A 26,253-nucleotide genomic window follows, 5' to 3' on the forward strand; every position below is an offset into this window, starting at 1 on the left:
TGAAAATCCTTTCACTCTGGAGAATGGCATCAGAGGCTGTTAAGATGCGCTTCTGTCTAACAATATGTCAAAGCAGTTAAGAAAAATATCAATTAAAATTATGGCACGCTATATCCCTGGATCAAAATGGCATTTGATACATTTCATTGCATAAGTCTTTGCATGTCTTGCATCCTATTTTATGTTCCTAGTAAATATATAGAAAAAGTAACCTTCTCAGAGCCTAGCCATTTTGTCAGTGCTGTTTCCAGTGTTGTAGTACTCGAGTCCGAGACTCGAACTCGAGTCCGAGTCATTAGCTAAATTTAGAGACTCGTGACTTGACTTGGACTTGAGCACTGATGACTCGAACTTGGACTCGGACTCGTGCATTCGCACTCGCGATGACTCGTCGAGGACTCAACTTTTTTTTGTAATATATCATAAGGCTATAATTGTAGTATGTCATTAGGCTATAATTTGCTATATGATTTTAATATCTAAATTATTCGTAATACTAATTTTAGTTCAAGGGAATGTTAGGCTACATCGCAAGTCACATCATGTTCACATGCAAAGCAAACTAACGCTAACTTTAACACCAAAATGCCTGGAGATGTGGCCGCCGCTATTTCAATGTAGTAGGCTATTGCCAGGCAATATTAGTTCTCATACATGACATAACATTACCTAAGATTACACTCAGCCTAGGCTAAATAACACACACTGCTGCTGGATAGCTGATCATCGTGACTTGGTGAACAGTGTTTTCCCTGACTGATGCGAGAAGCTAGGTTCCATTCATTCATTTTCATTCGGGGCGTGCCCTGCCGTGCTTCTGTCTGTTAATTTGCAGCAGGCTATTATCGGATGAAAGAAAAATAAACTAAAAGTTTTCCCGATCAAGATATAGCATACTTCTTAATTTTGGTGTCATAAAATATAGATATATAATTACATTGCCTAGTAGAGTGTCAATGTAGTGTCAAATCAGGCCTACGTGTCTGCGCAAGTGAAACTGACAAACTGAACCTCTATGGGTAGGCCAGAAACAACTATATTTAAAACCACAAATTGACTGGATTACTGTTAGGCCTACTGTTCAAACGAGCGATTTGATAGCCTAATCCACTGCACGAAAAAAAAGGAAATAGCAACGTGTTCTATTTCTAACAGGTGAATATCGTAGCAAATAGTATGGTGATGGCAGCTTAAAAAAACATTTATTTCACGCATCTCGCTGAAATGAACATGGCCTGTTGCACAAATAAATTAATTAGGCAGATGATCTACATCTTCGTTAACCTAAAGCTAGTTTTCATCTCTATTGTTGACGTGAAATATGTCTCCATAGTGTCAGTGAAGTGATAACATAATTATGCAGTTGCCGGTAGCCAGTGTTCACGTCACGGGAGTCAGTACCAAGACGGGCCCTGCTCTGTTTCTGTCCCTCCCAAACTGCGCTAAAATTGTGTAGGCTATTTAACAGCCAGAATTAAAAAAAATGCCCTTTTATGATCCACACTACCTCTTACAAAATAGGCCTACTCCAACGTTCATCTAGCTCTTGTGAAGTATGAACTTCTACAACACTGCCTATACAATTGTCAGCAGTCAGTAACAGCATAATGTGACTTAATGGCCTGTGTGATTGGGATGTGGATTGCTCATTTATTATGAGTAGGCCTATAAGCTATGGTATAGCTATGGTATGGTATTCTCTCCGATATAATAAATACAACACATTGGGTTTGGCAAGAAATTTGGCAATACTACTTTCACACAAGTGATGGCACCCCTGCTTGGAGACAGAAGATTGTCCATTTTGCTTTTAAGGATTTAATCTGCAATGGAAAAAAATGGAACGACATGTAGGCTATGCTTACTTTAGTGCTGGACTTGGACTCGACTTGATCAATAGGGACTCGACTCGGACTCGACGTGGATCAATAGTGACTCGACTCGGACTTGACTCGGATGAGTAGTGGACTCGACTCGGACTTAACTTGGAATTTTTTTTCAATGACTTGGACTTGACTCGGACTTGAACACTGAGGACTCGAACCTGGACTCGGACTCAAGGCATAGTGACTTGACTACAACACTGGCTGTTTCCACTCCTCATATCCAAACTCCAAGGCATTCTGAACTTTTTCTTATTCACAATGCAGGTCTGGAAATTTGAGAAGGAAATAAGGGTGAAATGGGTAATGTATTTGCTGTTTGCTTGTCAATGGGCCGCAGTGCACAGCAGATGATTTTTTAACTGGTTCTAGAATAATCCCAGCATTAGGTGCAGAAGTCACCGATGTATGGAATGGAGTGCTGGATCAAGTATTGCATCTTGGGGTGTACCATTTGTTTCAGGAAGATAGTTAGGAAACAAAGGCCAGTCATCAGAATCTGCACCCTGGAATACAGATAGAAAACCCAATCAGAGAAGGAGCAGTAACTCCAGTGCAACCCAATATTTGTGAGGATGGAATACTCAAAACAGTCTTAAACTTAGCAGTATTAAAGAATACTATAATGAAACTGTTTTTGGAATAATGTAGGGATGAATTATTATACCACTAATGATATGGAACATTAACCAACCCAAACACAACCTGAATCCAGATGTTTTAAGAGGATTAAAAGGCTTTGTTTATAACTTGGAAAGAGCTGGTTAAAAAAGCCTAAATGAGACAGAAATGAAATTATTTTTTTCAATTAAGATGCTGGACCTTGCATTTACCTTCATTGTGTAATAATGATATTTCCTTTACAACATACAGTAGCAATGTTACTTTACTTGTTTACCCTACATTTTTCGTGACATAATTTAAGTGGTTCTTTCACATTTGCCACAGTGATTTTTATGTATTATTTGTTCATTTCATGATAAGATCCTAAAAACAGCATTCAGTAAGTTTTGCATTTACAATTATAAAAAGAAATGTCTATGTGATTTATTGTGGAAAATAGTTTTTGGTTTGGTTACCAATCTGTATCATTGTGTGTGACATCTCACATCATGAATATTCATGAAAGACTCAATTTTGCTGTCCTTAATCTGTTATGCTAGCCTGGGTGAGCCCAGACAAATCTGAGAGCATTTGCATTTGCTCCACTGGTCCATCTGTTGAGCTTCCCATTCAAGCCGATTTCCGAATCACCAAAAACCCAGGAACCAATGACAACCACTTATACAGCAGAGGGTGGGCTTTATAGGATGACAGACAGAGGAGTACAGTTAGCAGTGTTTTGAACACTTCCAATGGCTCTCCTGATGCTGTCAAATGTGTTTTTCTTTTGAATTGAGTGAAGAACTGCATTTTAAAATCTTTGTTTACTCTTGAAAGATGTGTAGCAAATCCACCTACTTCATTAAACCAGAAATGTGTCTGGTTTTCATCTTTCTTTCATTCTGTTTACATTATAACTTAGTGCAGTCTCAGCAGGCTAGAATGTGCTTCAACTTATATTTCTTTTGAAATGTTGAGAAATGCACTCAATATGGATATTCTATATAATATATGACTGACAGAAAAATATTTTTAAAAATGCTTTTACATGGCTTAGGATACGTTGAGTGCTGTCTACCGCCACATTAAAATCAATGCAAAATAGAAAACTGGATTTCTGAATAGCCTACTGAGGTGTCATGGTGACTCTAAATGTTGGCTCAGGAATATGGTGGATACTTCCAAAATGATTTGATAAGAGTTTAATATACTGTAAGTTTACTGCTAAGGCTCTTGGAAATTGGAAGTGAACAAAGCATCCCCAGACACATTTTTAATCTCAACTGAGGACTGAGAAAGTCTGTAACAGCCAGGCTACCATTATACCAAAGACTACTTGCACAGACTGAAGAGCTGTAGATCCTCACTTGGGATCCTGAGAGTTGGAATGGTTCTGAAATGACGTAAACATCTTTAAAACATCAAGATTTAGGTTGCTTACTGTAATGCACAAAATGGTGTTTATGGTTGCTTACTGTAATGCATGCCCTTTTTGTACTTTTTATCCTTATTCCCTCTTCTGCATAGGGAAGCCTAATCTAAGACTAAGAGCACATCTCAAGGTTATTCTTGCAAAAATAAGAAATGGCCAATGACCTGTTTCAAATATCACTTCTTCACATATTCAGAAAGCAGATACCCTCTGATTTAGTTCTAATTCATCTAAATCCTGATTTAGGTTGGTAATGTTCAGTTTTCATATTCATGTTATGATAGGTCTATTGTAAAATTAATATTTCCAGTCCTTGATTATGATCAGCTAATTCACATTCAAATTCTTTACAGTCACACAGCTGTGATCGCATAACATCAGTGAAAACTGTGGTTTATGGCAACCATTGAAGAATAAGATTTACTTTGAAGACAAACACAAGCTTTGCAGAAGAAAGTTATTGATAAATTGTTGCAATTTTTGTTGCTGTGTGTTAATGCAGTAACCTTCTAAATAAACAATATTCTTCTTAGGGTTTTTGATTCTTGCCACACCACACAAAATCACAGAATAATATAATATATAATTATAAATGTAAAAAAATATTAAAGGTTGTATCAGCGATGGCCTCCCTCCCATGCAATTGAAACTCTCCTGAACGCGCATCTTGTTGGTTATTGGTTGGAACACTTTATTTTGCCTTTAAGTGGTTGGCAACACGTGTCGATACCAATTGTTTTTGTGTGCAGATCTCAGAGCCCAGGCTGCCTACAGAGACACGTTTTTTTGATGGCCTGCTTATGGGGCAGGCAGCTAGCGGATCGTTAGGAAAGATTAGATGAATGTGATCATTTATGTTAGGGCTTTTTTTGGGCCTGCAATCGCTGATACAACCTTTAAAAATATTAAAATTAATATATAAAACCCTGTTCAGACTCTAACATGTTATGGTTATGGTTATGGGATTTGGCTGATGCTTTTGCCCAGAGCTACATACAAATAACAACAACACAATAGTTAAATTTAACATTAAACAATTTAAAAAGTTGACAAGACTACATTAAGGAGAATAGCAATAATAAACAACAATGTCAATTCAATCAAAAGCCTATATACAAATACTATAATATACAAACCATAACGCATAAGAAACGCTTAATAAACTAAGCGCATGTTGAACAGATATGCCTTTAGACCCCTCTTGAAAGACACAAAACTATCACAGGAACGGAGAGCACTGGGCAACTCATTTCACCAACATGGAACCACTGAAGAAAACAGTCTTTGACCTAGCGTTTATGGCTGGTTGACACTACAGACTGTTTAGAAAGCTGTAGTGAGCGGTTGGGGATGTACATCTTGATCATTAATTTAGATAGCAGGGAGCAGATCCAGTCAGTGTCCTATAGGCCAAAGTGAGAGAATGTAATTCTGGCCACTAGGGAGCCAGTGGAGAGTAACTAGGAGAGAAGTTACATGTGTCCTCTTTGGCTGATTGAAGATCAGGTGGGCTTGCAGCATTCTGAATCAGTTGCAATGATCTTACTACACAAGCAGGTCAGCTAACAGTGAATTACAATAGTCCAGCTTGGAGATAACCATGGCCTGTACAAGAAGTTATGTGGGAAACATATGTATTGTATGTTAACATACTTCTTACTGATTATTGGAGCAACGTTTTCTTGTTGGTGTGTCATTGATTTGAAGATGTCACAAAAAGTTCTTACCTAAAAAAACTAGTTAAGAGGGTGGGAATGAATTTTATTTTAGTGTAATGTAAAACAGAAGGCAAATGAGACATACAAAAAGAATGACATGAAGTTTTCATGCTGCCTATTAACCTCGCCAAAGAAATATGAATAGCAGGATATGGTAACTTCACTTGGATTGTCCACTCACTTTACAGATGGTTTTTAAGAAGTTCAATCTTTGAAATTGTTGTTTAACAATTACTGAACACCACCTTAACCAAACCTAAACCCTTAACTCTATCCTTAGCCATAAATTGTTGTTAACATGCAGTCAACATATGGATAATATGAGCCTGTGTAGATAGTCTAGCAGACCATCAAAATAAAGTATGACCAAGGAGACTAATACAGAAATGTTGAAATGTATAATATGCAGACTTAAAACATACTCTGTACATATGACATCATGGTCAGCTGGAGGAAGGGTGGCATTGCGGTGCATTTACATCATTGTGATGAGTGGACAAACTGAACAAATTGCCTACTTTTCCCCTCTCTTGTGTGAAAACTCCTCCTTGCAGTTGTGGGGTAGAAGGATTCTCACAACAGTTTGGACAGGACACATAATCAGTATGGTTTCACCTGTCATCTAAGCAAAAATCGCATGATTTTTAAAAATGACTACTGCAGGTACAGATGAAAATATGTACTACTTTTACATTGAGACATTAAGACATGTTACATGATGATCATTGTTCAAGTTATTACAAACACTTGTGTTTATAAGAACTGAAAAGACAGGCAGAAATACCATACGTTACATATTCTAAAGCTGCCATGTATCTCTCATCTTTAAATGATGACACATTTATTCACAGGACAAATTTCAAACAAAGAAAGTCGCCTTGAAGGAACAAGTTATTAACATTGTTTTCACAGTATGTACATAACATCACAATGTTTAAATTCCATTAGCTCACGGAAAAGAGAAGTCCAGGGTGGGGGTGAACATACAGGGGCCGTGTTTTCTAGCTGCACCCGCTCTCTACAGAGGCCTTAGTTGATGGCTCGGATGACCAACCTCCCTTTCACTTGTGGCTGATAGGTAGAGACTTGTCTGGGTGGGATCTCCTCATCACTGTCGGTAGGCTCTTGTTTGACTTTGATGACTTCATGGATTGGGGCAGGGTTAGGGTTACCACGAGAGTCTGTTAGTTGTGGATCTGTGGAGCTGTGGAGGTGTGTGCCGTTTGAGGTGCTGTGTTTTCGGATGACACCACCAGAGGGCGATCTCTCCTGTGGCATGGACTGCTCCCTTGGCTGCCTATTGTGCTGCTCATCCTCTGACTCTACCAACTGATTGCAGGGTTGTCTTGACTGCTCAATGGATTGAGACAGCAGCTGCATTAAACAGAGAATGAAGAGACAGGACATGAAGAATGAAAGCAGCAATATAACCATGCTATTTGTTGTGTGGTATAAAGAAACAATATATTTACAACAGTATATTTTAAGGGTGGAGATTATGCCAACTGTGAACAGATGTGTTTCTGATGATATTAAGCAGTTGGTCTGAATGAGGTAGGACCCTGTTTACACTGGGAGTTCTCTTAGGTGTAGTGTCAGTGTTGTTAGGACAGTGTTAATGTAAAGATCAGTCAGCAAAAGATGGATTTTGCAGACCGTAAAGGAGATTTGTCTTGGTGGTGAGGTGGGGCTAAATAACCATACAACAGATACCATTTCCTCAGGTTGACCTCAATTCAAGACAGCTTTTTATAACTAACCCTGAAAATTAATGATGGATTTTACCAGACTTGTGAGACTGTGTCTTAAGTGAGACCGATTATCCTGGATTATCAAACTGTTATAGCCTACATTCTCAGAAGCCTTTTTCCACACTCCTAGCCAACAGGTGTCAAGGGTAAAGGAATCAGCTGTCTGCAGTTGCATGTAGACAATTACCAGCTCATTCGAATACCCCCCCGACACACACACACACACACAATCCACCCTAATGTATATTTCTAGGAATGTGAGTAAGTCTTTTACAAAAAGCTTTCACAACAAATGGTGAATTCCAAATGAGATAGGGTTATGCTCATCCTGAAGCAGCTGGTCAATGCACACTAGCAGCGTACCTTGCTGAAGGAGACCTGCTGTTGGTAATTTTTCTGTTTGTCCAGAAAGTGCTGCTGTTGAATCACAAGCTGGGCCAACGTGCTTTGGGGCAGTGGTGCAGACTGTGTGCGGTTGAGGGGACGATGGCGGGGCAGCTTGGGCCGTCCACTACACAGAGATCGCTCCTTTGTGGCAAGAGGCGACAGGGACTGTGGAGACACAGGGGACTGACCTGTGCACAGAAAAGAAAAGATGACAGAAAAGATATTAGACACATATGAGAATGACATACAGAAAGAAGAAAGCGTAGATGAAACAGTGGAAGTATAATGACAAATATATATATATATATATATTTTTTCTTTTTTTTTAAACGGCATGACGGCACACACCTGAGGAGATGATCCTCTGCTGGCGGATCTGCTCTTTCTGCAGGAGGTGCTGAAGGAGAGCTTGTTGACTGCTGCTTGCTTTGCTCTCCTGGCTGAGAGGCAGAGGTACAGGGCCCAGCAGCTGGGTGGGCAGACCGTGCCGAACCACAGCCCCACCACCACCTGGAGCAGCCTGCGTGAGAGAAATGCAACTTAAAGGTTAGGCAAAGACTAATTATAAAAAGCTACAAAAACACCTGACACCTGAAAATAATTCCTAGAAGACATCCCAAAACCATAATTTTACCCTGTAAACATCACTGAACCCCAGCTATTCTGAGACTGAGATCTTTCGAGCAGCTGAATCAAAAGAGAGATGTGCACTTACGCTAATGGGAGAAGAGGATGCTGCCAGGCCCAGAGTGATGTTGGGAAGTGAAGGAGATGTGTACAGACTCAGCACAGACACAGGTCCGTCAGGCCCCACTAACCTCGGCTGGGAGGGCCAACGCTAAGAGACAAGAGACCAAGAGGAGAGAAACCTTCAAAGTTCTGCTAGATGCAGACACAACAAAAGTGGGGTTTTTCGGTGAGATGGGATAGATCATGAATAAAAGCTTCCACCAAACTGATATGAAAACTGATGTAACCCAACCATTATGTATGATATTAGGCCAACGTATACTCCCATTGACGTAGACGGGGGTCAAACTGTTCCTTGTTCCACCTTACGTAAGACAACTTCCTGCTTTTCAAAATGAATGTAAGTGAATTATGTTGTTACACAGGTTTCACCTCCTGCAATTTCTGCCCTTTGATGTAAATGAGTTTTGCTCAAAGGCAATAGGAAATAGGAAATACAACATTTAAAAATAATATCAGCCTTTTTCAAATGAATGAAATTGCAACTATAATATATAAGTTCAACTATATGAGATTTGTTCGTCTCTCCAGGTGCATCTTGACAGTAAGTTGGCCGGAATTACTGTTCAGTAAATCTGTAACAAACATACACAGCCACACTTCAGTTCTCTTAAACATGCCAAAAGGTAAGATGTAAAAGGGCATAGCCCTTTCAGAACAGCCATGTTGGTCATCTTCTTTCCTTTCCCTTCACATAATGTGGATGTGAATATTTGACCTGGGAGTACAGGGTAGTTGCCTAATGTCATATAATTCAAAGATGACTTATTGTCAGTCGATTTCATTAAATCTCACAGTACTAGTGAAGTTCGTCTGGGGAAGCAGGTTAGCATGGAGTGTTCTGGCAGTTACTACCACTGAATTATGACAGAGGAGGACAGTCCGAACAAAGAGAAGAGATGGCTAGAAGTTTAAGGCAACAAGTGCAACAGTGTTATTGCAAAGCATTTTTTTCTCAGAATACATGCATTCCTGAGATACTGCCATTACTTTTCACATGTGGTCAAAACAAATATAAAAATTGCAACAGCAGTGCACTCTGAAAACATTCCATGATATGGCAATGGAGATAGACCACTGTAAACTTCTAGGAGGAATGGTGTGAGAGAGAATACATTCTTACCTCAGTACGCGTGGTGGTTGGGAGTGATGAAGGCCCATTTTCAGCTCCTATTGCACTGGAAGCCCCCTTGGGTGAGCTGGGACCCGATTCAGAAGAATTGATCTCTGTTGACTCTGTAAATCATAGATAGCAACAAGACCAGTCAGGTGACTGTAGACCCTTGCACCTATTGGTCAGTGAAGAAAGAAAAAAAAGCATGGAAAGCAGATTGGCTCAAAAAGTTTTCAGTAACACTTTATAATAACTACACACAATTCATCATTTATTAAGCCTTTGTTACTTAGTTAATGGTTTGTTCATCATTAGTAATTTCTTGTTCATACATAATTTATCATCAGTAAAGCATTTGTTCACACAATTATAAATGGTTTGTTCATAGTAAATAAGCCTATCCCAAAAATATGTTTGTAAGTACATGATTTATACTTAATAAGTAATGAAACAACCACTTGTAAACCAGTTGTAAACTATTACAAAATGCTTTGTTCATCATTTGTAAAGCATTGTTCCTATGTTAATTCTCATAAATAAAGTATTTGTACACACAGTTATATAAATGGTTATCTATCTAAAATATGTTTATGAATTATTGTTAATACTTGATAAATTATCCAATAATATACACATGCACTAATGATTAGTTAGGGTGAGGATACATATTTTATAAACCACTTCCTAATACTATAATTCATGATTAACTCAGGGGTTACAAGTGGTTAGTTAATGATATTTTGTGAGCTTATCTAAAGTGAGGACTTTCTATGCCTTGCAACACATTTTCAAATGAGTTGTAAAGATTACATTCACATTCATTCATTTAGCAGACAAGCGACGTACACATGTCAAATAAATTAAAGGCCATTGACATAAGCCAGGAATCAAACCCCCAACTTTTCAGGTTACTGCATGCTAGTCCAGCTCCTTATCCACTACACTACCTTGGCCCAGATAGAAACTCCTACAACTATGCAAGAGTTTCTCTTTTCTTCTAATACACACTGTTATTAAACATCTGTAAACTATTATTAAATGCTGTATTCTTCATTTGTAAAGCATTATTCCTACATTAATTCTCATCTGTAAATCATGTTTACACACAGTTAAAAATGGTTTGTTCATAGTAAACACGCATATCTATATTATATTTTTGAATTGACTGTTGTAATACCACTGGGCAGAGGTAGTGTAGTGGATAGGGAGCCGGGTTAACATGCAGTAACCCATAAAGTTGGGGGTTCAAACCCCGGCGTCCACCAATGTGGCCTTGCCCTTTAATTTCATTGACATGTGTCGCTTTGGGTGAAAGTGTCGGCTAAATGAATAAATGCAAGTGTAAACTTTACAACTCATTTGTAAATGTGTTGCAAGGCATACAACGTCCTCACTTTAAATGAGCTCACAAAATATCATTAACTAACCACTTGTAACTCCTAATTAAAATTATTAATTATAGTATTAGGAAGTGGTTTATAAAATATGTATCCTCACCCTAACTAATCATAAATACATGTGTATGGAACAACTGTTATATAATGGAAATATTACTTAATCAAAACCATATTATTGCATCATTTATTAAGTATTAACAATAATGTATAAACATATTTTAGATATAGGCTTATTTACTATGAACAAACTATTTATAACTGTGTGAACAAATGCTTTACTGATGATAAATTAGAAATGACTAATGATGAACAAACCATTAACTAATAAGTAACAAAGGCTTAATAAATGATGAATTGTGTGTAGTTATTATAAAGTGTTACCAAGTTTTCTTCAACTTTCGTTTCGTAACCAACCACAATTTTACGTCTTAACATGTTGAACATCTTAAGGATTAAAGATTTAACATATAGAAATCCTGCAACCAGATTCTGATCTGGGTAATCATGTAAAAGGAGTGAAATGATTGACCCTCAACCCTGCATGAACATTTGAAGGAAACTGGAGACTAGTAGTCTTTATGTTTTGTTAGCACACACACACACACACACACACACACACACACACACACACACACACACAGGGAGTTGAAGATAAAAAGTCATGAGCCAGCAGTGTTCACAGAGCCATAAAGCGAGAGGTTAGGGATGTCCATCAATTGCCAGGCGATGCAAGCCATACCTAGGAGCTCCAGGGCTCTCTTCTTAAATGGAGCTGTAATGGTTCCTTCATTCCTCTTCAGCAAGGGGCTACTCCTCCTCTCAACAACCTTCTGTTTCAGCCGAGAGCGTATCTTCAAGTTGGGCTCTGATGCTGTATAACGATATAACATAACAGTTGGTTAAAAGAGTGCAAATACAGAAATCCCTGTAATTGTAATGACAGGCAAAAACTATGTGTTGTATAATAGCGTAAAGTAAAACTGAATAATTAAGAACATTTAAACACATCTTTAAAACACATTAAAAGACCTCCGTCAGCAGGCAGACAGACTCATATCAACGACCATAAAAGGCCTGATCTCAGGATGGACCTCTGTAGGACCTCATAAGACACAAAAGCAGACAATGAGAAGAACTGGCCCAAAAACACTGAGAATGTCCTATGCTTAAGATATGAGTTGAACCGTAGTAGAGCCGTACTCTTAATGCCAACACACTGTTCAAGGCATACTGAGAGAGTTGTGATGAACAGTATCACAGGCAACATTAAGCAGTGAAGATTAGACATACATGAACGTTAGACATACATGACATTAGACATTCATGACATTTCATCATATTTCCAATCGGGGGCGCTGTGGCGCAACAGGCTATAGCGCCCATACCATGTACGGTTCGAGTCCGGCCTGTGGTCATGTCCCGATCCCACCCCATCTCTCTCTCCCACTCCATCCTGTCTATCTTCACTGTCCTATCCGAATAAAGGCAAAAAGCCCCAAAAAAATCATATTTCCAATCGGCACACAGCGCTTCATCCATCTCCACACCAGTTACTCTTGGCGGTATATCTCACAAACGCTTCACTCATCCCATAGCAAACTATACATCAAAATAAACTGCAGACCTACCGGACACGAGGATATGCATTCCTCTGGATAGTAAGCCGTTCTCGAGTAATCCGCAAATTTTTACATAGTATCAAACTTTGGGCTGTAATTCTAATGTAATAGCAGCCAAAAATATCAAACTTGCTTTCCATATCATCAAAGAATCAAAACTTGATCATGGCATGCACAGATCAACTGTGGTTGAATAGACATCTCTACCAGCATGCTTCAAGTTACATGAATGCAAAACAATCATGGGACCAAGCGGCAACATTCTAATCTGAACAATGAAGCCAACCCGGAAGTTCGAAGAACTGCAATATATCAAAAATCTGCTAGGGGCAGGTCCCAAAAGCGTGCTAATGTCCATAGACCCCCATGTTAAAATGTTGTTTTCACAGCGTAAATTCATGTTTTTACAGATTGGTCCCATGGACTTTTATTGTATTTTTCGGTAGCTTCCGAGTCCCTGACAACTGTGAGGAGGGTGAATTTTTTTCTTACTTGTTAGTTTAGATCACATTTAGATATAAAATGTAATGCAAATAAGGGCGTGGTTAACTTGATTGACAGCTGACATCAAGCATACGGCTGCAGGACAGCTGACGTTGCCATCTGAGTGGAATTCCTAAAATTTGACGTCTCGGCCGTGATCGTACACACCACACCATACAACCTCCTACAATTTTTTTATACAGTCTATGCATGAGACACAACATGTTTTTCCTTGATATAATGACTGACATAAGATATATGCAAGCATGATCACATCATACTTTTCCAGATATGGGTAGCCTATACTGTCTTGAAAAGGATATAGCCTAGCATATGAAGAGCTCTTTTCCAAAACGCTATAAATCCTACAGTTCCTATTATGTACATTCAGGTTGTGTTATGCACCTAGGCTCTAAAGTCATTGCTTTATAATTGCTCACACATAAAAACTCACAGTCAACTTTCCATTAGCAATCTGCACCAAACCCATAGCTGATGCAACTTTCTTGAAGTTTCCATCTGGCTTTCCATTTTCAACTGGTATCCAGCCATTCAAATATGCTGAGAGAACCAATCCAATTCCTTTCATCTTATGTGCACCTGCTTCTAACCCAAGGTTTATCCCAGGGAGGGTTGCTTCTAACCCAAGGTTTATCCCAGGGAGGGTTTCTCAACCTCATCCCTTATTTCTTTATCTTTTTACATCTACTCTATGGGCTTCATTTAGGCTATTCTAGGTCAACAAATTTAAAAAATTTTAAAATTGCAAAATTGCAAAATTGTCAAATTTGCAAATAAGGCTATAGCAATGAATAACACTACTTTACAAGGATTATTTTCCAGATGTTCATTAAATAGGCCGCCATAGTGTACTTTGTGCAGCAAAGGCTCTCTGCAAGCATATTTCTCTTGTTTGAAGTTATTTACTGGCTTATTGATTATGTCTTCACATATACCTAATGAATAAACAAGGCAAAAGTTTGGGATTACATGACATGTTACCTGAGAGCAACATGTTAATGAGCATGGTCAGGAGAGTGAGAAAGCTCTATTGCACACACCTGTCTTACGCAGAGGGAAGTCTTCTTTGCTGTCTTGAGAGAAGGGGAGAATAAACTTGGAGGGAGGTAAGGTGTCTCCAAGAGGAGGGGAGCTCTGATCCAGAGATGTATGATGAGACGCGCTGAAGACAAAAGTTACAGGTGAATACAAATGGAGTAAACATAATATAATCACTGAGCTATCAATTGGAACTTTACAATAACACTTACATATACCACTGTTTCGGGCTGAGGCCTAGTGAATTGTGGGATCCACTGGAGAGGGCATCCTTTGTAGTTTTGCTCAACAGAAACTCTTGGAGTCTTTGTTTCACCTGAGTGCTGGCAACTGCACCTGCTATAAAAAAAAAGCCATAAGAAGAGATTTTTATATTTGTTAACTTTAACGCACACACACACGCACACGCACACACACACGCACACGCACACGCACACACACACACACACACACACACACACACACACACACACACATGTATGCATGCACACTAAATCATTAAATTAAATAAATAATTGCTGGAATCACACATATTTCAAATCATGTTATTCTGAGCTTGGAATGATGAAACTGTTTTGTCCATTTGACTTATTTATAATTTGCCAGGATGCCATGCTATGGTGTATTTTAGAAGCAACATTAGAGATAATAGAGATTAGGGTTCAGGTTTGGAATATGAGGGTAATGGATGAGATGGAAGTGAAATAAGGTGCAGACATAAGAGGTGAGGAGTATTACTAGGGTGACAGTTATGGAAGAATGATGTGTGTTGAGGTGAAGAGAGAGTTTGTTCTCACCCTCTCGGTTGCGCTCGCGGCTCCTCAGGGGGGCGCTCTGCTGCTCCTGCCGGAGGCCATCCTGCTCCTTATTGGGATTCTGCTCCTCCTGCTGCTTCTCTTTCTGGAGCAGTTCCTGCTTGTACTTCACAACCTGCAACTCCTGCTGGAGCTGACATAATCACAAACCAGTTTTGACCACTGTGCCTTCAATAAAAACAGAAGCTGCTGACATAAACCAGCACTTCACATCTTTTGAACTGAGTTTGCTACCATGCTGCCAGAACTAATGGATTTGTGGTGGGGGACTAAGATGGGGGGACTAAGGTGTTCTAGCAGCCATACAAACACAGCATACATATACGTATATATTATACAATTAAGAGACCGCTGCACATTTTTCTGATGTCATCCTACGGTTGTACTACGGTTGCTGAGTGACATTCAAATGAGTTGACATTCATATTAAAATTTGCAACGGTCTCTTAATTTTGAATATGAAAAAGTTTGTCAACTCATTCAAATGTCACTTAGCGTCCAGGATGACATCAGAAAAATGTGCAGTGGGCTCTTAACTTTTTTCAGAGCTGTACATATACATATACATAGGCTATACATATACATATACATATTCCAAAAGACACAGCCTGCGGTAGAAACAGCGGGAGGCTGTAGATGTTAGTAGTGTAGAGTCATTTGCATTGGTTGTGTAGGTTTTAACTGGCTTTTGAGCAGACATTGTGATGGGAGTACCTTGAGATGCTCTTGGAGCTGTGCTTGGTGTTGACGCAGCAGGTTCTCATGCTGCTTTTGGAATTCGCTGATTAGCAGCTGCTTCTGATGCTGCTGCTGCTTCTGGATGAGCAGGAGCTCCTCTTGCAGCTGCCTCTCCCACACCGCAGTGTCTGATCCTGGGTCCAGCAACCTCACATCTGTGCGCAAGTCCAGTGGTGACACAGGGTCCACTGAAAGAACCATCTCTGGCTTTATGTTCACTGACACAGTGAATGAGAGAGAGAGAGAGAGAGAGAGAGAGAGAGAGATCAGCATAACACAAACAAATTTGTAAAGTGTCTGGAATGAAAGGCAGGCCTTAAAAACCCACCCCAGGTAAGCTCTGCTGCTAAAGACCTGAGTGACACTAATAGGCCCCTAGTAAGACACAAAAGCGTATGGGTACTTATCTGAATGTAAGTGGTCCGACGGTAGTCTTAACATTAAATGTACCACTTTAGCTGTATGTGGATGTATTGTGCATACATGACCAGGGCACTGCTAAGAATGCTGACAGAACACTGGCAGTGTGGCCTCCCAGTGATATTTTTGGATTCACATTAAAAAGGTTTTTAAGGGTCATCGTAGTGATTAGGGTTTTTCAGATTTGGAATACTCTTTTTTCCTTCTTCAAGCCTTTGCATTTTATAGCCTACTTAGTGGTACTGTGGATATACTCGAGTATCCATTTGAGGAGATTGCATATAGAAAAAAAAAATCAGATTATATGTTCTAGATGCTATAATTATTCAGATTATGTTTCTATAATCTTTTATCATGACTGGCAATTGAATAAAGAAAAAAAACACACACACACAAATAATGCTATGACATGTTAAGCAAGCCTTGCTTGATTGGCTGTGAAAGGTCAGGCTCGGTCAGTGGCAAGGCTCGTAGGAACAATATTAACAGACACAGCTCATCCTAGTCCTATATACTGTATCTTGCAAATATTGTGCCTTTTATTTTGCCCATTCATATGTGATTTGTTGGTGATTGAGATGTATAGAAAAATATGATAATAATGATAATAATATAGTTTGCGTAATGTGTTGATTTGGTGTAAATCTGGTAGGTTATCTGCAGGTTTTTACTGTAATATGTCACGTTACAACATGCTGGTTGAACTGGACCATGAGCTCTTTCATGATATGTACAATACAATCTCTCTTTCTGTTCGCTTGATCTCGCTGTCTCTGTGGTAGCTACACATTTTGGAAGACCAAATCAATTACAACCTAAGGCCAAAGAAATGGCAACCCTGATGTCAGTCCTAATGCTCTCTCTTATGCTGCTCTGTTGCACTCAGGATCCATAGGAAACGTCTGCATGCGGCAACAACATTTATAAATAGCAACATAAAAGCTAACAGACCAATCTAGGGCTATGACAACTCCCACATCCTATCTACCATCCCTCTCGCTGCTATAGCAACAGTGGCGACATCATTATGACTCCTCTTTCTGCACATACTATGCTGTGTTTTATGGCAGCTCCCTCCTATTCTGCAGGGTACATTTGATTTGGCCGTATGTATTGCTTCAGTCACACAGACCCCCCCCCCCCCCCACACACCCACCACCCCACACACACACACACACACACACACACACACACACACACACACACACACACACACACACACACACACACACACACACACACAAACACACACAAAGAGAGAGAGGCTTGAAATATGTTTGGGCAGCCGTGGCCCACTGGTTAGCACTCTGGACTTGTAACCGGAGGGTTGCCGGATCGAGCCCCGACCAGTGGGCCACCGCTGAAGTGCCCTTGAGCAAGTGACCTAACCCCTCACTGCTCCCCGAGCGCCGCTGTGGTTGCAGGCAGCTCACTGCTTTGGGATTAGTGTGTGCTTCACCTCATTGTGTGCTGTGTTTCACTAATTCACAGATTGGGTTAAATGCAGAGACCAAATTTCCCTCACGGGATCAAAAGAGTATATATACTTATATATAAATACTGTACAGTCACTCTATAAATGTCCCCTCAATTCTACCACAGCAGTACATATTTAAATATATTCATCAGACAAGACCTCTTCCTCTTCAAGGTAGACAATATTCAGACACAATATCTGTCCCTTGTAAAGCAGAGAATCTGTTTGTGCATCAAAGGCAAATAGCTAGTGTTCTCTCACTGTTCTGTGTGGCAGGTGGGCCATGTTCCCTCAGCACAGTCAAAGCTGGCCAATGAATCAGCCTGCTTCTCTAATGGCCCTAAATATAGCATCAAAACACCTGCTGGTTCACATTCTGTTCTCCTGTGATATCTCATTTATCTCCACTTTCCCCTTACATTTTCCAACCACTACCCTTTTTAGACAGACATGCATTAATCTTCTGATCTAGGTGTGCGCCAAGCACAAGCGCCCTTAGTGCTACTCTCTCTGTGGAATCTCTTCCAACAACACATTTACTATGATGTAATTTCCTATATGTTCCTTTCCTTTTACATCCATAGATAAAACAGAATGGCAGAACCACTCTGTAAAACTTAAATAAAGAAAAGTGAAGTCAATTTGGGCCACTCCCTGCTGGGTGAGTTGCCTGCGCAGCCTCAAGCTCAGTTGGTGACATGGAGAAACAGACTGAAACACAGTAGTAGACAAGGTAGTCACACTTTGAAAACCTTACTGACATGAACGTGCAGAGTGCTTTGAGTTGATATGTATTTCAGAGATCCAAATATTGGACTGTGCTAGAGGCAAACAATGTTCATTAAGCACAAGAAGCCCTTTGCTTTCACAGTGTTTTCTAACCATTCGTCTCATGTCATGTTACTGAATAAGGCACACGCCGAAACGCGTATGTGCAAATAAAAGAGTATGTATGCATAGTGCGGCCTCTCCTATTTTTCTTGTATGTATAACTATCCAGGCCAGCACTCTTAAAGTTTAGAAATAGACAAATTGAGTGAAGCCTGCTCCTATCCTCACTGATGTTACTGAATAACAAAATATTAACTTTGAAATTTTATTTTCTGGCGGTGGCTCTAGAACTCAGCTTCATATCAGCTGATGCCCAGACACCTAATCTGCAATGTAATCAGCACAGCTGTCACCACAGATGTCCGAAAACATGAGTATTACAAAGAGCAACTTCCATGGATTTATATGGCACCCTTAGATCACTACCTAGCTAGCTGGTACTAGCTTACCATCCAAAGTATGCCGATATACAGTTTACTGATCACATTTCTGGTTTTCTTTAATATCTTTAGTTTAGTACTGATATTCTTCATCATTAGTTGCCCACTACATCCCACCAAGGGAATAACTTAAACTGCTGTTAATGTCCCTACTATAAACGTGATCAGAAGCAAAAATTTTAAACAAGCTTTTCCAAGGCAACATTCAACGACAACATTAAGCCGCTGTACTGGTTAGGCACCGCATTGTTAAAGGTAATTTTTATTAAAAGTTATTTGGTATGTAAGTTATGAAAATTAACCTTCAAACTTGGGAGTATTCTCGCAGAGCTATCATACAGCAAACGTGATAGCCTGGAAAGGTTGTGTGATATGTTGGAGACAAAGAACATTTATCAAGGATAGTGAGAAACAAAAAGGAGCTAATTCATCACACAAAAGAAGAAACAACAATAATTTGTTCCCTATTTGGTCACCCAATGGTCAGCTTGGTATATCTACTGCAAACAAATGTAAGCTTAAAAAACATTATGTGTCTATGTGTCTCAGGGAGGGCAAATACAGTTGAGATATAGACTATGCAATATATTTTTTTTTAAATGTTAACCATCACTGTAAAAAAAATGTGACTATATAGCCTATACTTTTGATGTCAAGTCCAGGATATTTGTTTAGTACATGGCAAGCTATGTGAAATATAATCTAGTAATTGAAGATAAAAAATAAAAGCAAGTAAAATATGCAAACATGTATAAAATACTGGTACCAAAACACACACAATTGGCCCAAAGTCATGGAATTCTTGTCACTCAATTGTTTTTTCACTAACACTCCAATAGTTAAAATAGTAGCATTTTCAGTTGAAGTAGTAGCACCAACTTAACACCCTAATGCCATAACTTTAAAATAGCCAGACTATGAATAGCTGACCTACAGGACCGACAGTGAGTCTGAATTGTCAAAACACCAATGGACTTGTCTTCTAACCCAATTGGCTAAGACCAATAAACTTGTCTTTTAACCACATACACATACAGACTATTAGGAACACATGATCACTCATGCGCCTCTTTATTGCTGACTGTTTTGTTGCCATAGCCCTTTGTAAGTAAATTATTTATGCTGGTCTCTAGACCTTACTCTTGCACTGTTGCACTGTTGGACTAATGTTGGACTACTTTTTGTACCTTCACCATGACACTCACTCTCTTGAGCACCTTGCCATGCACACATAACTAAAGGACTATGGTTGGACTACTTTTTGCACCTTCACCATGACACTCACTCCCTTTAGCACATTACCAGTCCCGGCCCTGTCACTACAAGCGTCTTATGCTTGATCACCCTCAAGCACATTGGACTTTCTTAATTTAATTTATATAGTGTATTTAGTATTTAGTTTTGTTAGTTTTCTTATCTTTCTTATCTTGTACTGTCTTTATTGTACAGTGGAGTGTAGTTATATGTTTATACTTATACTTATGTTTACCATTTCTGCTGTAAGTGCATGTTGTGTGTGTATACTGAGACCCTTGAATTTCCCCATGGGGATCAATAAAGTATCTATCTATCTAGTCTCCCATGATGTCCTGCAGTCTCCGGCAAGTCTTTCCTATTTCCATACTGCCCTGTTTTATGTGTCCTAGTGCCTGAGAATAAGCAGGTGTAAGCTGAAGTAAGCTTTACGGAAGAGCAGTATCTCATTATGGCTCCATCTATCTAAATATAGCATTTTATTTTTGTAAACAGATCTACATCAACTATATAAATAAATATATTTTGTGTTGTTTAGCTTTTTGTGTATACTGTATTTGTGACATACAACATACATCTAGATGAGATAGCCAACAGCAGACTAGTAATTAATCTCTTTATTATAATGTATCATGTACATGGTTTTATCTGACTGATCATCCTATTAAACAGCAAAAAGATACTTCTTGCAGCTTGGGAAAAGTATACATTGTGCATATTTTTAAATAGAGTGAGTCTCACCCAGCATATAATTTCCAGACATGATGAAAAGGTCATGTGATTGCAAAGCACAATTATCCTTTCAAGAGAGTAAAATGAGTTATTTAGAACATGAAAGAAAAAAAAATACCCTACATTTTATACTGACAAAATATTTGTCTGCTGTTAAAACGTCTTTGAAACAAAAGTATTCAAGACAACAGCTCATGACTCCATGTATACAGTGAGGTAAGCACCATGTAGAAGTGAGGTAAAGAACTCATTAGCTGATCTGACAGCAAAAGTTCTTAAGTCATCATAACTATTAGAAAGAAAATAATTCACACATAAAAAAGGAGGTGAATGAATGTCTGACTTACAAACTACAACTACAGACCATTCTATTTGATCTACATCTGGATATAAAAATCAAACCAAGGATACACATATTAAACCATAATACTACCATTGGAAATGTCTGCAGGCTACAAAGACATTGATGTAAGAAAAGACAAAGAAATAAAGAGTGAGAGAGAAGCAAATATTTCCCTTGTAGTCACCTGAATCGTTGATGTTGTGCATGTTATGCTGTGAAGCAAGTTGCTGGTGCTGGTAAGTGTTGTCCGTGGAGAAACACGAGTTGCCCTCATAAATGGTCTGCAGCATACTTCCCTCTGCACAGTGTGTTCATCAGCTAGCGTTAGCGCTTCCTGCCACAGTCAGCCCACCCAGTGCCACAACCAACTTCCTCTCAAGAGACTCACTTTTCCTGCTGGCTCTCCTCAGGGAAGGTTGCTCTCAACACCGACAAACACACAAACACTGTGTGCTGCTTCCTCAATCCTCATGCAAAAAACCCTCCAAGAGGAAAATCTACTCTCCTCCACTTGCTTCCACGGCTTTCCTGATGTCTCACTTCCAATTGTACAGCAGATTGCTATGGGTTGTGAAAAGCACTGCTGTGAGCTGAGCGTGAAAGGCAGCTCCGTCAGACGGGCTGCTGTAGTCAGGCTAGAGCAGCAGAACTCAGCAGTGTGTCTTCGCAGACTCAGTCATTTGCATGTGCATCAACAACAGCGTGCACCACAGGTGACAGAAATAGAACAATGGCTGGCCCAGCTAAAAATAGGTCAGGCATGGCGAGGGGATTGGAGCAGCATTTGATGGGTTTAAAAATACCACACCAAACACAGCTGCCCATTTCAGCTACTGCCAGCAGCCATGTCTCCTGACTTGCATTCATACTGACTGAGGCTTACTCACTCAATACTTCTCTCTTTTCTCTCCCTATCTCTCTATTTTTTTGTTAATAAGTAAAGGTAACAGGCTCCTCTTCTCCCTCTCTCAACATATATATACATATATGTTTCCTTTAGTTTCTCCACGCGCCCATGTGGAAGAGGTCTGTAAAAAATAGGAATCACACAACTCATGTACAATACTTGCACACAAAAAAAACAACTAAGAGCTTGCATTTCATTCTAGAATGGGATAGTGCCATTCAAAATGCAAGGTCTTATAAAACATCTATTTATTGAATGTTACTATATATAGGGGACATGATTATGTGTTAACACAGTTATTGCAAACACTATACAAAAATTCAAATACAGGAAAATTACAGATGGGAAAACCCCCTTTGGTTTGTTGAAACCCTTAAAAAAAATATCCTATTGCCAGGTCTCATGCGATTTGGATTTCTGCTACACAAAGTTACATAGTTTTACATTGCCCTTAAGTCTGTAGAGAACTCGGAGTTCAGCTATGTTGAGGCTGTGCCTTTAAATTTTTCATCTTCCTCCATAATGTGACCTGTCCCCCAGCCACAGGCATGCAGCCAGTCTATTTATAGTAGCTGAGCTCTAAGGCATGGTAGACAGAGAGGATGGTTAGGAGATGGGGGAGGGGGGTTGGAGTGTGTTTGCTTTCAACAGTATAGCTACAGCTGGACAACTAATTAACTCTTCAATCAGTCTATTGCCACAAAGTCAAAAAAATCCTGCATGTGTGTTTTTAATGCATAAGATAAATGAAACTTTAGCTGAAATTATGCACTGACAATAGGACGTATGAAGTGCATCTTGATCAGTCGTTTTTTAACCATGAAATGTAAAATGCATTTATGTTCTTTCTTCTAACACTCATATGAATGAACAACGGCAAATTCATCGAAAAGACACAAGATTAACTAAATGGATTCAAATAGCATAATCCTGGTTAATCATGATCAAGTCACAGATGTCTTTCCTGGAGAGGATTTGGAGCTCATTGCCTGAGGTGCTCAGTGCACATAGCCCAAATGTAAACTAACATGAAATGTAAACACACATGAAAATCCCATAAACGTGCTTCTAAAAGTTTAATAGAATGCTCACAAAACCTGTTAGAATTCAAGAAGTATAGCAGACACGGTCTGTGTTAATTAGTGCTTTAAACTCTTTTAATTCTATAACATGTAGCCAGACATGTTGCACTGCATTTACACATATCGAACAATTTTAAAATAAAATCATCAATTATTTGAAATGGATAATTTGTGAAAACGTCCAAACAATGATGGACAGTTGTGTGTCAATGTGAGTCAATTTGATAGTTTGTGCAATACTATGCTGTCTCAGAATAGTTTTAGTTAAGAAAATCATTATGTAAGATTGATACAATAATAATAGCTGTATTCTTTGAGTAGTCTTTGAAGAGAGGCATAAATAAGGTAATCTAAAGACAGTCAACCCATCCACAGACCAATTGTATTTGGTGGTGTGTGGAAACAATTTAGAGCAGACACAGTGCCCTACTGCTCTTCATCTCAAAATACACAGCTTTAGCTCCCTGTGAGCTGAGATTAACCTCATGTCTGATGCCTGATATTTATAACAGGCTCATTGACCAGGATGACAGGATCATGAGCAATGGAGAAATAGCTTTCAGAGACAATCTAGTAGGTTAAAGAAGAGGCAGGGCCATCATGGCTCATGCGTCACCAACATCATCCATGCTCTAGTCCTATTAAAGTGTTAAAGTGTGAACGTCAGAGCATTGGCTCCAGCTCATTAGTCATATCATTCATACTCCACATACAGTAAGTCCCGCTGGGCCACAGCCATACCTGCCATTTAACCCACATATATCAAGCAGTCACAGCAGTTTGGGATATTCCACAGCAAAATAAAGTGAAGGACTGGTGTTAAAGAATGTATAGAACACATTCACTGTTGAAAGGTGAGATATTAGAGAGCAGCATTGTTGGCTTAAAGACAGATTCCTGTCTGGACAGCTAGTGGGAACGACAGGTGTTTTATCTAATATAAACATAATCAACATAAATGGGAAGATGGTATCAAAAGTAATTGTTCATAAACCATGCCACAAAACTAAGTGTTGCTTTAACTCAGCATTTTACGATTAGGCTACACTTTATATTACAGAAGCCTTGTTACAGTGTATCTATACACCATGAAGTAAAGTATAAATACACTGTGTAACAAAGTGTAATACCATGTACTTAGGTTTTGCATACATAATGGAATTTGGATTTTTTCGTACTTAGATTCTTGGTACATATGTAATAAGAAAAATAAACTGCTATGCTATATGGGGTGAGGTTAGGGGTGAGGTTGGGGGTGATGACACCCCAAAGTTAACCATCTTGTCAAGGCTTTATTCAAATCTAAAGGGAAAATTAACATGTTATAGTCACTTACACAAAACAACCACACTGGTATTAATAGTTTTGTGTTACTACATGCAATTAAGCAAACCAGTTAGGTTGTTCATGGTAAGAATAGTTTTTCAACCCCCCATGGAAAAAGGGATTATAACTGGCTGCACCATCTCTTTGCCTCACCATGGACATGGTGGTCAAGGCGGCAGAAACTGAATGCAGAGGTCCTCTGTCCAAGTCTGGTGTCTGACAGTCCCTAATCAGAGCCTTTATGGATGACTTCACTGTTACCAACCATCAGTGTCAAGAGGCTCTAGCTCGTACTGGTAACCAGTGTAAAGATAGTAAAACAGGTTTGGTTACATTTCTTAGTTTTAGTCAGTATTCTGGCAGCAGCATTCTAGTTGAAGACTTCTAGCAGCACAATCAGGAAGATCATGTATTTATTTATTTTTTCCAATACATTAATTGTGTGTTATTGTTCCAACACAACACTCCTAGTTGGCCACATTTCACTCTACATTACTGCACCATAAATTGATACAAAAGTTAAGGAATCTACATTGCAGCGGCGGCGACAGAGTTTAATGCTGATGTGCAGGTTGTATTGAAAACAATGGAATGTAATATAATGGAGGGTGGAAAGCAGAGTGCACAGCACTCATGTTGGCACCTATGCATGGAGCGCTTTGGAGATGCTGTGTCTTGCCGTTGCTTGGCAACCATTCTGATAGACTAAATATATTTCTTGGTGGAAGAATGATTATGAATAAATCATTTGATATCTTGTTGCTGTGCCTTTAATCTTGTCAAAAACACAATGCGCCCTTGCTGTTCTAAAATCACTGGAACCTACGGTCTCTTGGGGGTTATTAGTTAATTGTATACCATGGCTTGGTTGGATTTCTTATTGTGACATGCTCTATCATAAACTTTATTAAGTCACCCAACGCCCTTTAATGTGAAGGGAGAACCTCATTAACCACCACCAATATGTAGCCCCAATCCTGGATCATTCAAGCAGTGGCCAGCCTACATGGGCTTCAAAAGTCCACCCACAACCTACTGTAGGCCCGAGTAGTGTACATTCGTTCAAAAAGTCGGATTTGAGGTATATTCTTAAAAGCTACATTAAAAACTGTAAAAAAGCTATTTTACTGTCTGTCTTGCACAAAACGTTTAGAGTTTTTGTTTCAAAATCATGTATGCCACAATGTTGAATTAGTTGAATTAGTAACAATAGCAGAATAATTAGCAAAATAACATAATTCCAGGAAGTGCATACTGTAGGCCTTATTCACCATAAAATATTTGAACCATCAATTCTAATGATGCAAAATTATCCTTTACAGAGACTATCATTCACAAAGCGGTGACCTGCTTTGTAGACGGGAGAAGTATGAAACAAAATGTGTCCACAAGGTGGTAGTATTAGGCTGTGTTCAAATGTAACTTTGTCAGTGCCAATGTCTGACATTTTACATTTACATTTTACATATACTGTACCATCGATGATTATATTAAAGTGAGGCTTTTCAAAGCTAAAAGAGTAAAGATCTCAAATAAATGCAAACTGTGTTTATTTGGAATATTAATGAAGTGCCCCAGGGCATATCTTTGTAGCCTGGAAAAATCCAGACTCATACACCAAGTGAATAGGCTGGTGACTCACGATTGGGATTTGTTTCCAACACTTGCATCGCGAGTCGCGACAGCCACTAA

At 39.1% G+C, this 26,253-nt stretch overlaps 1 protein-coding gene across 1 annotated transcript; it reads right to left on the reverse strand.

The window, feature by feature from the left end:
• Positions 1–6,019: 6,019 nt before the first annotated feature.
• Positions 6,020–21,917, reverse strand: hdac9b (histone deacetylase 9b). The gene is made up of 11 exons (XM_076281186.1): positions 21,431–21,917; positions 15,726–15,967; positions 14,994–15,144; positions 14,409–14,535; positions 14,199–14,320; positions 11,775–11,906; positions 9,648–9,760; positions 8,490–8,612; positions 8,123–8,294; positions 7,751–7,962; positions 6,020–7,010 (listed from the first exon to the last, which is right to left on the reverse strand). The coding sequence occupies exons 1-11, from the start codon at positions 21,534–21,536 to the stop codon at positions 6,666–6,668; spliced, it is 1,845 nt and encodes a 614-aa protein (XP_076137301.1). The 5' UTR covers positions 21,537–21,917; the 3' UTR covers positions 6,020–6,665.
• Between the last annotated feature and the right edge of the window lie 4,336 nt (positions 21,918–26,253).

The sequence above is a fragment of the Alosa pseudoharengus genome, unplaced genomic scaffold (assembly GCF_046254945.1).
Source record: "Alosa pseudoharengus isolate Yale_2024_CS ecotype anadromous, Long Island Sound unplaced genomic scaffold, YU_APseudo_1.1 YU_APseudo_1.1_scf_12, whole genome shotgun sequence".
Lineage (NCBI taxonomy): Eukaryota > Metazoa > Chordata > Actinopteri > Clupeiformes > Clupeidae > Alosa > Alosa pseudoharengus.